The sequence below is a fragment of the Colletotrichum tamarilloi genome, assembly GCF_030869305.1.
Source record: "Colletotrichum tamarilloi strain Tom-12 chromosome Unknown Scaffold_17.1, whole genome shotgun sequence".
In the NCBI taxonomy this organism is placed as follows: domain Eukaryota; kingdom Fungi; phylum Ascomycota; class Sordariomycetes; order Glomerellales; family Glomerellaceae; genus Colletotrichum; species Colletotrichum tamarilloi.
In genome coordinates this window covers 442,741-456,700 of record NW_026849400.1, presented here as the reverse complement: position 1 = coordinate 456,700, position 13,960 = coordinate 442,741, and the positions used below count along the sequence as shown (strand labels likewise).

General features: G+C 52.6%; 6 protein-coding genes across 6 annotated transcripts; 2 read left to right on the top strand and 4 right to left on the bottom strand.

The window, feature by feature from the left end:
- Positions 1-382: 382 nt before the first annotated feature.
- On the bottom strand, positions 383-1,240 carry CTAM01_06315 (uncharacterized protein; the record flags this gene model as incomplete). The annotated part of the gene is made up of 1 exon (XM_060522342.1): positions 383-1,240. A coding segment is annotated over one exon (858 nt), but the record flags the coding sequence as incomplete, so codon positions are not given.
- A 504-nt stretch (positions 1,241-1,744) lies between these two features.
- Positions 1,745-4,364, bottom strand: CTAM01_06314 (uncharacterized protein; the record flags this gene model as incomplete). Its single annotated transcript, XM_060522341.1, has 2 exons — positions 1,745-3,648; positions 3,704-4,364. The coding sequence occupies 2 exons, from the start codon at positions 4,362-4,364 to the stop codon at positions 1,745-1,747; spliced, it is 2,565 nt and encodes an 854-aa protein (XP_060383069.1).
- A 1,032-nt stretch (positions 4,365-5,396) lies between these two features.
- On the bottom strand, positions 5,397-7,060 carry CTAM01_06313 (uncharacterized protein; the record flags this gene model as incomplete). The annotated part of the gene is made up of 3 exons (XM_060522340.1): positions 5,397-5,467; positions 5,518-6,394; positions 6,452-7,060. The coding sequence occupies 3 exons, from the start codon at positions 7,058-7,060 to the stop codon at positions 5,397-5,399; spliced, it is 1,557 nt and encodes a 518-aa protein (XP_060383068.1).
- Positions 7,061-8,173: 1,113 nt separating this feature from the next.
- On the top strand, positions 8,174-10,273 carry CTAM01_06312 (WD repeat domain-containing protein; the record flags this gene model as incomplete). The annotated part of the gene is made up of 4 exons (XM_060522339.1): positions 8,174-8,366; positions 8,419-8,547; positions 8,608-10,077; positions 10,128-10,273. 4 exons carry the CDS (start codon positions 8,174-8,176, stop codon positions 10,271-10,273), a joined length of 1,938 nt encoding a protein of 645 aa, XP_060383067.1.
- A 330-nt stretch (positions 10,274-10,603) lies between these two features.
- CTAM01_06311 (translocase SEC61 complex gamma subunit) lies at positions 10,604-10,877 on the bottom strand (the record flags this gene model as incomplete). The annotated part of the gene is made up of 2 exons (XM_060522338.1): positions 10,604-10,731; positions 10,793-10,877. The coding sequence occupies 2 exons, from the start codon at positions 10,875-10,877 to the stop codon at positions 10,604-10,606; spliced, it is 213 nt and encodes a 70-aa protein (XP_060383066.1).
- Positions 10,878-12,303: 1,426 nt separating this feature from the next.
- CTAM01_06310 (RRM domain-containing protein) lies at positions 12,304-13,851 on the top strand (the record flags this gene model as incomplete). Its single annotated transcript, XM_060522337.1, has 3 exons — positions 12,304-12,695; positions 12,752-13,332; positions 13,742-13,851. 3 exons carry the CDS (start codon positions 12,304-12,306, stop codon positions 13,849-13,851), a joined length of 1,083 nt encoding a protein of 360 aa, XP_060383065.1.
- Positions 13,852-13,960: the final 109 nt, after the last annotated feature.

Sequence of the window (13,960 nt, the reverse complement as noted above, 5' to 3'; positions counted from 1 at the left end):
ATACTAGTAGTTATAAAAAACGGATTATAAATAAGAGCGATCTAAGTATAAAATTATAGGGCTAATTAAATTTATTATTTAAAATAAGGGGTTTATATTTAAGCTAATAAGCGCCGCTTTTATCTACCCTCGTACTATATATTAAAAAATTTTATAAATAAGGGATTAATATAGCATATATAAACTATAAATAGCCTTTAGGATAAAGCCTAGGGGAGGGAGTACCCCATTAAGCCTTACTAATTAAACCTCGTTAGTTAAGGAATAGCTTAAGGGGTATAAGGGGGGAGACTAAGTAATAAAGGAATAGCTTAAGTATATATAGAGCGCTAGTAATATACTTCGAGAGAAGGGTAGATTTTAGTAATTTACCTTAGGGACCCTAATAGCAGTTAGCCTCTATAAGCTTCTTCCCTATGTTATATACCTTTTGACACATGGCTTCGATTAATAGGGAAAGAGGATCTGATATTGTATGGCTCATGAGCTCACGTGGTCCTATGAAAGTATTGGCTAATATCCCGTAGCCATTGAAGTTGCGGAGGTCATTAGCGGCTTGTAAAAACGACTTGGTGCGAAGCCTCTTAGGTTTCAAATGGAGAGAGGGGCCTATTTGAACTAGGCCCTGATATAGATCATCGCTGCTGATCTCATTTATTCCGCACAGATAAAGGCGTTTCCTGGCTAGTACGTTTTCTTGGATCACCCATACTCTGTACCAGTACGGTCGGAGAAGTATGTCCCGAATCGCATCTGATTTAGATGCGAAAGCTATTGGGATCTCGGGTCTAGGCAGGGGAAGTATTATTGCGCGATTTAGTTCTGCGCACTTTTGTATAAACGGGAAAACCGAATCGTCATTTGTAGATGGTCCGAGCCAGCACAGGACTTCCCGAGCCTCTGAGTAGATGCGTGCCATGAGTGAAATCTGATGGCTCTTTTCGGAAGTGTCTCTCTGGTTCACGCATATTGCGTCCACCCATAGAAAGGACTTATTCGGTTTCGATCGCAAGACTTTCAGGGCAGCGTGGAGATTATAGGTGACACTGAACCGAAGACCATTGAGAAGTATAGGCGTGGTGTGGTTCTCATCGCCCCATGCGTATGAGAGAGCTCTGAAACGAGGTGCTTTATTCAAGTTCTTGGTGTAGAGATTGACTTTTATAATGTCTTTGTTGTTCTTTGGTGATTCGATTCTAAGCAAACGGATTTGAGAGGAGTCACCTCGATCTAGTTTTCTTAAGATATGTCAGAATGCGACTTGTATCCCATATGCATTGTCTCCTCACTTGTAGGGGTTTTGGCCTTCCATGATGTCGAGATATGGAGGCGCCATTAAGTTGGTCTTGGCTTTAGAATCTCCGGATGCCATTTACAATCTGAGCCTGATGGCCTTTAGCACGTCATATGTACTCAAAGTAACGGCTAGGTCACCGTTGGGCATCCAGGCTGAGAGCCCAGCTGGTCTGCCTTGGGCTGGGCCACCAACCACTCATGCAGTCAAGCTGCACCAACTTCTGATTCTCAAATTGATAGGCTGAGCCCCGCACACCACGAATTTATTCTCCTTTGGGAAGAGGATTGTGTTTAAATTAGGTAGGTTTTAAGGTCTCAAAGGTCTTTTGGACTGCGACCTATACAAAATCTAAGTATGTACACTTTGGCAAGAGAATATGGAAGCAAAGAAGCACTCTCCTTCGAAAGTATTCACGCTTGCTCCCTGTACAGACTTAGCACGCTCTTCTCAGCAAAGAACCACAGTCTCCCAACGAGGATTACAGTCCCTCCACTGGCTAAGCCACACGTATCCCACCCCAACCCTCCTCGCAACAAACGGCATACATGGCACCCTCTCAACAAGCATGACATTAAACCGCCACATCTCATGAAACTGCCCCTCGATAAACGCCCACTCATTGCTCTCGCTGACCTCAGTGTCAACAGAAGCACTAATAACGATGAAATCGAGCAACATCCTCCGATCCCTCGCTCCTTTTCGTCCTGAAATCCAACGGGTGTCCATCTTATCCAGATACCCAACATGTCTCCCCATCATATCCAGAATCTCTGCATTCTCACAGTCACCCCTCCTCGCGCCCATCATCCTCCGATCCCTCCCGACTCGGAGCGAGGCAACAGTCGTGTTGAACACCAGCGCCCCCGGTAAGCCAGCGGCTACCTCGATGGCCTCCGGATCGAGCTCCACGTGCGCGAGAGCCTCCCAAGGGCTGTGCGGACACTCCCGCCACATGGCAATGTACTTCTCGTTCGTCTCCTCAGAGACATTGAACTTGCCGCCGGCCATCTTTCTCTGCAAGGGCGGCAGCTTCTCGATCCCGCTCATCCTAGCCAGTTGCATACAGCTGCCCAGCCACCTCTCCGTCACCTTGACTTTACGCAGTCCATTGCCGTCGTCTTCATGCCTTGAGGAGACGCGTCTGGCATCGTATACGTGAAACTGCACCAGCGTCACGATACGCACGAGCTTGGTATCGTATAGTCTCGCATCACCGTGAATCCACCGATAACTCGCGGCACTCCCTCCCTCAACCGATGACCATGCCGCCCAACTCCAACTCGGTATCCTCAAGTCCGCATCATCTCGACGTCGGACGGCGCCCGTGTGGCTCCACATGAGCGTTTGAGGGAGGTACATGTCCGGCAGGCCGAACGTCATCTTCGTGCGCATGGATTCGCCTACGGCGTTGCCGACGCCCGCGAAGGCGTTGAGGATGTCTGTTTCGCGAGAGAGCTGTCGCGAGGTATAATCTTCGACCCATTGGCAATAGTTTGCTAGTGATACTTGGCCGCGTAACTTGACTGGTGCGTCTTTGCTGTGAAGCGCTCGGCGATAGAAGCCGGGGATGCTGGGCATGCGGAACGGTTTCTTCTCGGTATTTGATTCGTCGATGTCTTCTTGAGCTGTATGATGAGCTTCTGAATCGTGTTCATCGATGGACTCTTCCGCTTGGGGTGGATCTGCTTCCTTACTGAACACGATTGTAGGAACTTCGTGTCGTCCTCGCCCCCAGGTAAGTTCCTCGGCGCCGTGACCCCGACAGCATTGAAACAGAACCTGGTGCTCCGTGATGAAGATGCTGCGCCTGGAAAGTAGTCTCTCTTGGAATGTCCATCCTCTTCGGTTCCACAGAGACGCGTCGACTACTGTTTGCAGACCGTTCGGGTCAATACCCTTCCCAACGTTCCGGTTCCGTGGCGGGCACCATAAGGAGGCGCGAGGCTTCCTAGGGTTGCCAGCATATCCAGGAAACCCATTACCCTGTCGGTCATTCAGCGCGGCCAGGATCGAGAAAGACGCAGACTGGTAGATCCGGTCCATGCCGTCTATCTGGTCGGGCTTCGATCGCTCGTCATCCTGGACAATACAAAGACGGTCCACCCATAGATAGCTCTCTCCGAGATCCCTGCAAAGAGATATCGCTTCTAAAATGATGCGCGGTAGCTTGATAGACTTGAGGCTTCCCGGAGCTTCCAGGTCCTCTGCGTTGGTTGTCTCCAGTTGGGCATGTCCCGATGCCTGAGAGGCTTCCCACATGTAGCTAAGAGCAACGAAGCGGACCGGCCTTGACGGCTTGACAATCTTCATTCCATGAACATCGATGACCCTAAACCCGATGGGTAGATGATCTGTTGTCCTGTCAGAGTTCATGCGCACAGAGTCGAGCTGCCCATGGCCACTTACCAATCGACTTATACTTACTCACGCAGTGGTGGCCGTGAAGAATCTCGCAGCCATCAATCCAAACCTTCAATGTCTGAACGTCAAAATGTTCAGCCTCCCAACCTTCAATCGCCTGGAGTCTCTGAGGTTCGCCTGTTGAGTACCTGAAGAGAAATTGAGGCGTGACCGCAAAAGGAGATGAGAGCGAATCCGAAGCCCCCAGCTTCGACTTGTCTGGCACGGCACTCAGAGTCAATTCCAGAAACAACCTCACAGAAACTTCATCATCGGAAGAGGCGAACAACCGATACTTCTGGTCCTCAGCTAATCCCGAGTCAAGGAAGAAAGGGCCCTGGACTGTAACGAACAAGCAGGCTTCGGAGCAGTCATGTAACCAGTCATCTTCCCGCCGGCGCGCCTCGACAGCCGCGGCGATCGCGCAGCAAAAGAGACAATTTGACGATCGAAGTGAGATGTTCTCCAAAGAGACGTAGTGGTGTGCCTTGGATCCCAGGCCGGCAGCAAAGTCGGGGACGTCCCAATCCTGGCACCGCTCACATAGTCGTGGGTTGGGGTTGGTCTGTCTGCGCTTCTGTACGAGCTGCGCGACGCGTGGGAGGTTGGTGGCGGAGGCGAGGCCCCCGAATGAGACGGCTTCGGGTCTCTTGGTTCTTGGGAGCATTCAATAGATTGGAGATCGTAGTTGACGATATTCGGATCAGGCGAACGTTCGTTAGTGGAGTGGAGATGGTGCCGCAACAAAGGCTTATGTTGGCATATGCTGAATGGTGCGAAAGTTGCCACTTCAGAGTGTGAGAAGAATTGGAATGATAAGGCTTGATTTCGTTGGAGTTGCAACAGTTGTATAAGACAAAGGTTCAATGTTTAAGAGGGTTTTAAGAGGATGTTGGTGATGATGGAATCGTTTTGTACAACTGAGCGAGAAGGTGTGGGGTCAGCTGTTTCCTGAGCTACCAAACGGGATTTCGATTTGCTGACCAAGATGGCGCTGATTCCGCTACTACCTTAGCTTGAGACTAAATCAACCATGACGACGTGCTTGTCTCGTCTTAGCGAAGGCAAAGCGATTAAAATCAATCGACATACGCGAATGTATACTAATTGGCGATGGTGGTTCATTCGGTCTGTTGTGGAATCGGCTGAGTAAACGTCGGAGCATTTTGCACGGAAGAGGAGGACACCGGAGGGTGGACTGAAGACAAACAATCATATACGATGAACAACCGAGTCAAGGCCTCTTCGACAGCATGGCAAGCCCAAAGATAGACCTCTTGCATTCCGTTGAACTCCCACCCTATGCCCCATGGCCAGCGACCTTCCTATTGTACATAATTTGACATCTCCACGCTCTGTTTCTTTTTTCGACTTTCCGCTGCAACCCATGGATTGCGTACTGAGTTTTCCAAGGAGAATCCCTTTCCCCTTTACCGTTAATTTCGTATACATGGCCAGACAGTGTAGGAGACGGTCTGCTGCGTGTAGTCTTCCAGACCCTTAGACCCCATCCTGTATCAGGGTCATAGACCGGCTGGAAGACCACACACTTGTAATTAATAATTTGTAGGTAACGAACGTGGAGTGTGCCGTAATGCTGCACATCACTGAAGGGTGATGAGACACGAGGAAAGACGTATTCTATACATGTAAGAAGGTTATAGGAAATGAACCGCGTAGTAGACATTGGCTTCGTTGATCATGCATAGAAAGCCTCGAAGAAGTAGATGAATCCGAACACCAGGAAAGCAACAGCGCCACCAACCGTAACTGTGATATATTAGCTAGGAGCTTGTGGCGTAGATGTCATGACAACTTACCAACTTTGAGACTGACACGGCCTGCGATGGCGCGGCCGCCAATAACGGCAGCACCTGTGCAGATGCAGTGGCCGACCATGGCACCAAGAATAACCCACCAGTAGTCCTGTCCTGCAGCCATGGCAATCGTTGCGATCTGACTGCGGTCGCCCCATTCACCCAGGAAAGTCATGACAAACGTTTGGACCCAAGCAGGGCTGAGAAGAAGACCGAGGAGGTTGTTCAGACCGTTAAGAGAGCCTCTGATGCCACCGGAACCAGGAGAAGGGCTGCGAGGCGGCGAAGAGGAAGGCGAGCGCGGGGGCGAGGGGAAACGGCTCTTAGACCTAGACTTCCTGCTGCCGTTAAGGCCCATTTCCAGCGCGTAGGGAGACACCGCAGAGCCCCGTCTCTTACCCTCCTTCTCCTTCTCGGCTAACTCGCGCTCAACCTCGTGTAGCTCGGCAGTCACACCCTCATTAGGGTCCATGCCCAAACCTTCACGAAGGAGCTTGGCGCCAAAGACGAAGAACAGACCAGCAGCGAGGAAGCTGGTGACACGCTTGGGGATCAAAGTCGGGACAGCGTGACCGAGAACGGCCGACAGGACCGTCATAACCAAAAGAGCACCAAAGGCGGCGGAGAAAACGACCATCCGATCATGCTTCATGGCCATGAGGGCAGCCACAAGGAACGTCTTGTCGCCAACTTCGGAGACGAGAATCATGGTGAGAGACAGGACGAAGGAGTGGAAGGGTTGAATGACACCCTCAGCTTCGTCGTCGAGGCTGGCAGAAGATTTGCCCTTGGACTTTGAAAGATCCAAGTGGTCCTTGTGCGCCGAGTTGGGGAGCGGGTTGGGCTTGTCGTCGAGCTTGTCAGGGAGGCCGGCCGGTTTCTGTTGCATGTCAGCATTTCACGTCTCAACCAATGGGATGGCAACCAAGAAACTCACTTCGAGCCCCGCAACCTCGTCAGCAGTGTGGTGATCATGATCGTGTTCTTTGCCAGTGGTGGTGTCCTTTTCGCTCGAAAGCTTCTCCTGTTCACTGTGCGGCAGAGGGGGCTTCTCCTTGGGGGCCTCGGGCTTGTTGTCGGCTTTTTCGCCAGTCCGGCCCTCGGCTGCCTTGCGCGCCTTATCCTTTTCGCTGACACCTCCTTCGGTGCCCGTGGTTCCCTCCTTGGGCTTCTGGCGTGTCTTGTCGTTCATGACACCGTCGTTGGTCTCGGGGATCTTCTTGCCATCGACAACAGTTGGGTCGGACGGACGTCCCTTCAAGGGAGGCAATCCCTTCTTGCCATCTGTTTCGGCACTCTCTTTCTTGGTCTCTCGGGTCTGGTCAACGAAGGGACCCTCGTGGGGCATGCCATCTTTGCCATCGACAGGCGCGTGATCGGTGCCGTATCTGGTCTTGATGCCAGAGGTGACGGTCGAGTCGGTGGCCTTTTCGGTGGAAGCTACGGCCTTGCCGCCATTCTTGTCCTTGGTTTCGACGGCGAGACCAGCGACGAGGGATGGGATAAGGAGGAGGAGCAAAGGGGAGGGTCGAGTGCGCAGCCTCATGATGACTCGTTCGGGCTGTCGAGCCTCGCTGGTATCTGAACAATGGATGTGAAATGTAAAGGAGAGTTTGCAAGTAAGCTCGAGAAATATTCTGCTCCTCTGCTAAGGGGGGAAAAGAAAAGGAAGGATGTTTTGGTGGTTTCTGATTGACTCTAGCAATGCGACTGCTCAGCCACGGGTTCTAAAATTGTTACGTATCTTTTGCTGCACGGCCACGGGGTAAGCAAGTACCTGAGGGTACCTGGGACGTGAGGTGGGAAGAACTGGACGCGCCGCCGCCCGTCGCGGCCCCCCATGTTCCGAATCCCTTGAGGCGCCCCACAGGGGGCGACATTGGGGATCATGGAACCCCTAGAATGTTTCCGCCAGAGAGGCTCTGAGGGGGATATTTACATAGAGGACAGTTGAAATGTCGGATAACGGCTTAAGACATATAGGCGTATTAAACAGTTGAACTGCAGACAATCGACTGTTCATGCATGCGTAGGGTGTAAAACAAACTTTCAATGCCGCCGTACATATGTATAACAGCTAAATTAATAGATAGGAACGTCGTCGCTGAACCCTTTGCCATCATTTCGTGAACCAGTTGGTGTACTCGAAAACACACGACACTCAAAGGTGTGCTGCGTTACGTTTGACTCGCATTTGACCAGGTTGCATCCAGGCGACCCCAGATTTGCTGACAGAATTCCAAGAAGATGCTTGGCTCGACCCGAAAAAGGTACGTATCTCTAAAGTGCCCGAGGAGAGCTTCAACAGCTGGCGCCACTGACTTGCCGGAGCTTACAGCAGCTGTGCTATCTTATCTCCGCCGTTTGGTCCAGGACACCCCACCTCCCCCGGGGACTGAATGAATGTCGTCACGAACGACCACTTCTTCATGAAACATAATCTGAGCGTTGCGTCCTATTGTCTTTCCTGATCACTTTAATCGTCTTGCTCTCCTGCACGTCAGCCTTAGAACGCACCACGTACATATAGCTCGGCATCTAAACGATTGTCACGGACATTCTTGCATAGGACTCTCCATCACACGTCGGCCGTCTCAAATCCGAGCTCCGTTGTATCACTAAGCATCAATCCGAACTTCCGTGTGAACCCAAAGCCAAAATGGAAGACTCTGGAGACAGCATTCGGTCGCCATCAGCAAGCATGAATTTAATTGAAGAGGATGATGAGCCTGCCTGGACTTATACCTATGATCCGGAAGATGCCGAAGGTATGGACGACGACGATGAGTACGACCCCGACTTTCAAGACGAGCCAGAGGAAGAAGACGGAGACGATGATGATGAGTATCACGGTAGCAATACCTCTTTTTCACGTTGAACCATATAGAAACTTACCATGCGCAGATGCTGAGGACGGCGAGGACAGCAACGTAGAGGTGGAAGTGTTCATGGGTGCTGGCGACGAGGACGACGATGATGCTGAGGAAGACGGCATGGCCGCTAATCCAATATCGAGACTCATGACTCTCATCAGTGAGTCAAAACTCAGGCTCGAGTAAAACCGTGTGCCAACCTCGCTAATCTACGATACAGCCGGTGCTGCGGGCAACGGAACAGGGTTTCTTACACGAGCACAGCTGCTAGGCCTCATTCAAAGTGGCGAAGTGACATTACGCACCACTCACGACGAAGAAGACGATGACGAAGATATTGGCTGGGGAAGAAGACGCAGACGGCCTCGCGCACGGGAGCCGAATCGGTTCCCTAAAGTACCGAGCGAAGAGGGCACGAAGTTGATGCACTCTGGCGTTTTCGGCGCAAACGATTACCGAGTCACGAAGAAGAAGCAATTGGCACGCAGGATATTAGACCGTGAGCTTGGTCTGGGGGATAGGCGCGACCGGAAGCAGAACCAAGATCTCATGGCCCAGGGCATGATACCCTCGACGAACCCCGAAATGATTGTGCACTACGACGACCCAGTGTATTCCGGCCAGTTCTCCGACGACGGTAATTTCTTTTACGCCTGCGGTCACGACTTCAAGGTCCGCATGTACGACACCTCGAATCCGTACAATTGGAAATATTACAAGACGGTCAATTACCCCTGGGGACAGTGGACATTGACCGACGCATCCTTAAGTCCTGACAACCGCTGGCTCGCTTATACATCAATCCAAAGCAACGTTTGTCTGGCACCTACGGATCCCAACGACACGGGAGACCCATACACATTGGATCTGGCAGAGAGGAGTGCGGGAACTCGACACGCAGGATGGCGATCGAGACATTCCTTTGGTATTTGGTCTGTCAGATTTTCGGGAGATGGTCGTGAGCTCGTGGCCGGCACCAACATGCAGTCGATCGTCGTCTATGATATTGAATCGCGCACTGTATTACACAATGTCGTCGGCCACGAAGACGACGTGAACGCTGTGTGCTTTGCAGACAAGTCTTCTCCGCACATTCTCTACTCTGGATCAGACGATGCCACCATCAAAGTCTGGGATCGACGTAGCATGGGAGACGGCCGGCCAGCTGGCGCTTTCGTGGGCCACGTCGAAGGTCTCACGTACATTGACAGTAAAGGCGACGGTCGATACATTCTGAGTAACGGCAAGGACCAGACGATGAAGCTTTGGGACTTGAGAATGGTCATGTCCACGGCCAAGTACGACGAGGTCAACCCCACTAGGTTAACCAGCAACAGCGACTTTGATTACCGGTGGGGAACATATAGGGACGAAGACTGGTTCCCGCACCCCAACGATAACTCGTTGGTGACGTTCAGAGGACATCGTGTAATGCGCACGCTGATTCGATGCCACTTTTCACCGCCATCAAGTACCAATTCGCGTTACGTCTACTCTGGTAGTCAGGATGGCAAGGTTTACATTTGGAACATGGACGCCACGCTCGCTGGTACCATCGACGTGAGGAAGGCCACCAAGAACTCGCGGCCACTGGAGCGCAGATACCGTATATATCACGGCGACGACTTCCCCGGTTGGAACACGTGTGTGCGTGACGTGAGCTGGCATCCCAATGCGCCAGTCCTCGCTGGTAAGTCCTTCATATTATGCGAGTTTCGGGCTGTAGCTAACGTCTTTCAGCGTCTGCATGGAACGGATTCAACATGGCTCATGGGACCTGCACGCTGCATTCGTACAACGAAGCCGAAGATGACGAGGCAGAGCCGCCAATGGGTCGCAATGTCGACGAGAAGCTGCGCCCCGTTGGCGAATCATTCCAAAGCTAGTTACTTCTCGTCAGGAACCGGTTCACTTTTGGGAAAGCGCTGTGGGATGATTATTTTAATTATTTTGTACATCTTCCACACATGTCCCACCCCTCTTTTGGCAATGATACATGATCGATGAAGCCTCTTTGGTCTCGGGGTATCTCTCATCACTCCCGCACAGAACCTCTTCCAAGTGTTGCTGCGCCGCTTCTGCAATCTGCCCGTGCAATGCTTTTGAGACCCATCCCTGCGTTTGAAATCATGTTTGGTTGTCACGTGTCGACGTGAACGTGTTCGAGAAGCTGGCCCGATATATCGGTGCTTCCATTGAAGGTAAATACATGGCGTTTATGCGCCTCCGACAAGGATGTTGTTAAGGGGGATGTGAATCAGCTTGACGATGTAGCCGACAGCACCCATGATGAGGAAACCGACACCGACGGCCTGGCAGAGCTTCAGGAACTCGAGCTTGTCGGCTAAAGGACGCGTTAGTATTCGAATAACGAACGGGCAATGCAGCACGAGGGCGCAACGTACGCTTGGTGCACCTTCTCATGAACTGAACACCTTCCTGAGCGAACTCGGAGGGAACCTCGAGGATCTCCTTGACTTGGTCGGCCATTGTGGATAGAAGCGCGCGTGGGATGCGGAGAAGAGAAGGGGGTGGGTAACTTGATGAAAGTCGCAAAGGAAATCCCAATGGGCCGCAGGGTAACAGGAAACTGCAAAGTCGATGAAGGAAAGGCGCGACGAGGTGTAGTTAAGGCGTTGTAAGTCGGGGAGGTGGAAGATTCGAGAGGTTCGAATGGGTAGAAGGGAGATGTGTTAAATTGAGCGCGCTGTCACCAACTGGTCCCCAAAATTTCGGGACAAGCTCCCGCTGTGGAAGGAAGAGCCAGATTGCCATTAAGGAGGCATGGAGGAATTATGCGCCGGCCGCCGAGGCGCACGCCACTGACAGATTGCTTATCTAAGGTTAGGATGATAGGAGTCCCCTTGGTGCTCCCCTTCAGTGGAGGAAGACCCCCTGGATTCCCCCGCTGGTGGGCACAGAGGGTCTGGTCTGGGCCATTTTGACCAGCCACAGTTCAGCGCATGCAGGCACATGACAGGGAGAGGAGGTAAGGTACGTATCGGCTCAGCGGGCAGTCGCGAGCCCCATACGGGCATCCACTAGCGGAGTCTGTGCCTGCCGCAGCCTGGCGGCCATGGCCCTTGTCGGTTCCCGCCTGGCTCAAGATGCGACCTCAGCTCCTGAAAGAGCTCCCCCCAGTTTTCTTTCCCTTCCCAAACGTTCCTCCACTCACCTTCGTCGACTGCATCTCTGTCTTCGCGTCAACATCAAACCGAGACGTCCATACCTGAGCTGCACGACAATATCACAGCTCTACCCAAGCTATCCTACGCGTCGGTCTTTCGGGCATCGCGATAAACGCCACATACTCAGCGAAGCGACGCGCAGCCGCAGCTTACTCGCGAACCCGCCGGAAACCTTCATTGGGCTTCTTTGACCACTAACTCATCACGGCTAACAGCATCGCCCACATAGTGAGCGGGCAGGAACGCGGTTGGAGCGTCGGCCAAAGGCGGTGGCAGAACGAGCAAACCGTCTCTGGAATCTTGGGATCCTGTTTCCATTCTCGCTCATCCCAACTACATCATCTTGTTCCCTGTACCTAAGGCTTCTGGGCCGAACAAGGAAAGAACTACGGTCACGTCGCCATTGGGGAAGACCGGAGCACAGAGCTTCGTCTTCATTTTTATTTGGCTAAAGGAGAGGATTATATTGGCTTGGCAATTTCCATCCAACCTCTTCCATCCTGTCTACGGAACGAGGAGTGTACGTATCAGATGTTCTCTGTTTTCTATCCTACGTTCGAGTTTGTCTTTTGGCTCCAGACTTTGGCAATGACCCTGTATTGGCAGCGGCTGATGATCATGTTCAAGACTGCAGACATATCCTGTATCTCGCAGACTAATAACAACCCTTTTCCAACTACAACCAAGCTCACTGCCCCAACTCACGGCTACCAGATAATAACGTCACCATGGCTGAGGAGGAATTCGAGATCGATATCTACGGCGATGCGCCCCAAGATCACCAAGACGGAAACGCCGAGAACTACGACGGAGCCAACGGTCATGCGGACAACCACCAGGAACAGCATGACCAGCTGGAGCACCACGACGATCAGCAGAAGCACGACCAGCAGGAAGAATATCACGATCAGCAAGAGGCGCCTGCGCCCCAGCAGGGTGTCAAGAGAAAGGGCGACGACCGGCCGATCGATCCAGGCGCAACCACAGCTTTGATGGTTTCGGATCTAAACTGGTGGAACACGGACGACGACATCAGAGGATACGCCAGAGCAGGCCATTGCGAGGACGAGCTGAAGGATATCACTTTCAGTGAACACAAGGTGAACGGAAAGAGCAAGGGGTACGATTCGTGGTGTGAGGTAGATTTGCATGTACTATTGCTGACTCCGCCCGCAGACAAGCCTACATTGAGTTCACATCGCAGCAAGCTGCCACGGCCGCCAAGCACGCTTTTGAGTCGACAGAAAGCGCTCAAGGCGTACCGAAGAAATACCAGGTCACTTACTCGAACCCTCACGTCAACCCGTTCCGCACGCTGCCTAAGGATGCACCGAACCGCGCTGGTAAAGACCAGGGCAGCCGACCAAACAACAACAACTACAACAACCAGGGTTCCTCGATGGGTGGCGGCGATTTCCGTGGAAACGGCTACCGTGGTCGTGGAGGCTTCAATGGTCCTCGTGGTGGCATGAACCAGGGCGGGTTCAACCGCAACTTCTCGGGCGGTATGGGAGGTGGATTCAACAATAACAACATGGGAGGCGGCGGCTTCAACAACGGCATGGGCGGTGGAAATTTCGGCGGCGGCGGTTTCCAGCGGGGCGGCGGCTTCGGTGGTGGTATGCGCGGCGGCCCCGGCATGCGTGGTGGACGAGGCGGTATGCACAACCCGATGGGCGGTATGAACATGGGCCCGATGGGAGGCATGCCCAACATGGGTATGCCTAACATGGGCATGATGGGCGGCGGAATGCCTGGTACGACTCCCCTTGCTTTTGAATCTCCCCAGCGAAATTACACCCCCCCCAATATCTCGACTTGCCTATGGTTCAACCCAGAAGCGCAAGAACTCTGGTCGGCGAAAGGGCAAAGCTGCCAACACCGGCCGAGACGAGATCCCTTCGAGCACCAAACGGCAGAAGGTGCAACCGAAACATGTATCCGAACAACCAAAGCCTGTAATTGCACCAGAGGTCGGCCGATGGACAAAGGAGCACGGTTTGCAGTTTAACATCGTTGCCCCTCAACCCCCTGCAGCTACTCGGTTCGGCTCGAGGATGCCGCCTCACCACTAGGCTCCTCGCTGAATGTTCTTGACTGATTTCTCTGCTGTTTGCGTTCTCGTTTGTTCTTCGTCAGAGAACACTCAAGCTGACTCGTTCCCAGGATTCCAAGGCATGCCTCAACAATTCAACCCTGCATTCTTCGGCGGTAACCAGGGTGGTGGTAACGACTGGGGCAACCCTCACGGTGCTAAGCGACCTCGACCCGAGTAGGACTACCGGCCAAGGCAGTTTGCGCGATCTTGAGGTAATGGCCGGATCGGCTTATCGCAGCGCGATCCAGTTGTCACCGCGTCGTAGAGCTTTCGGTCACAACCTCCTC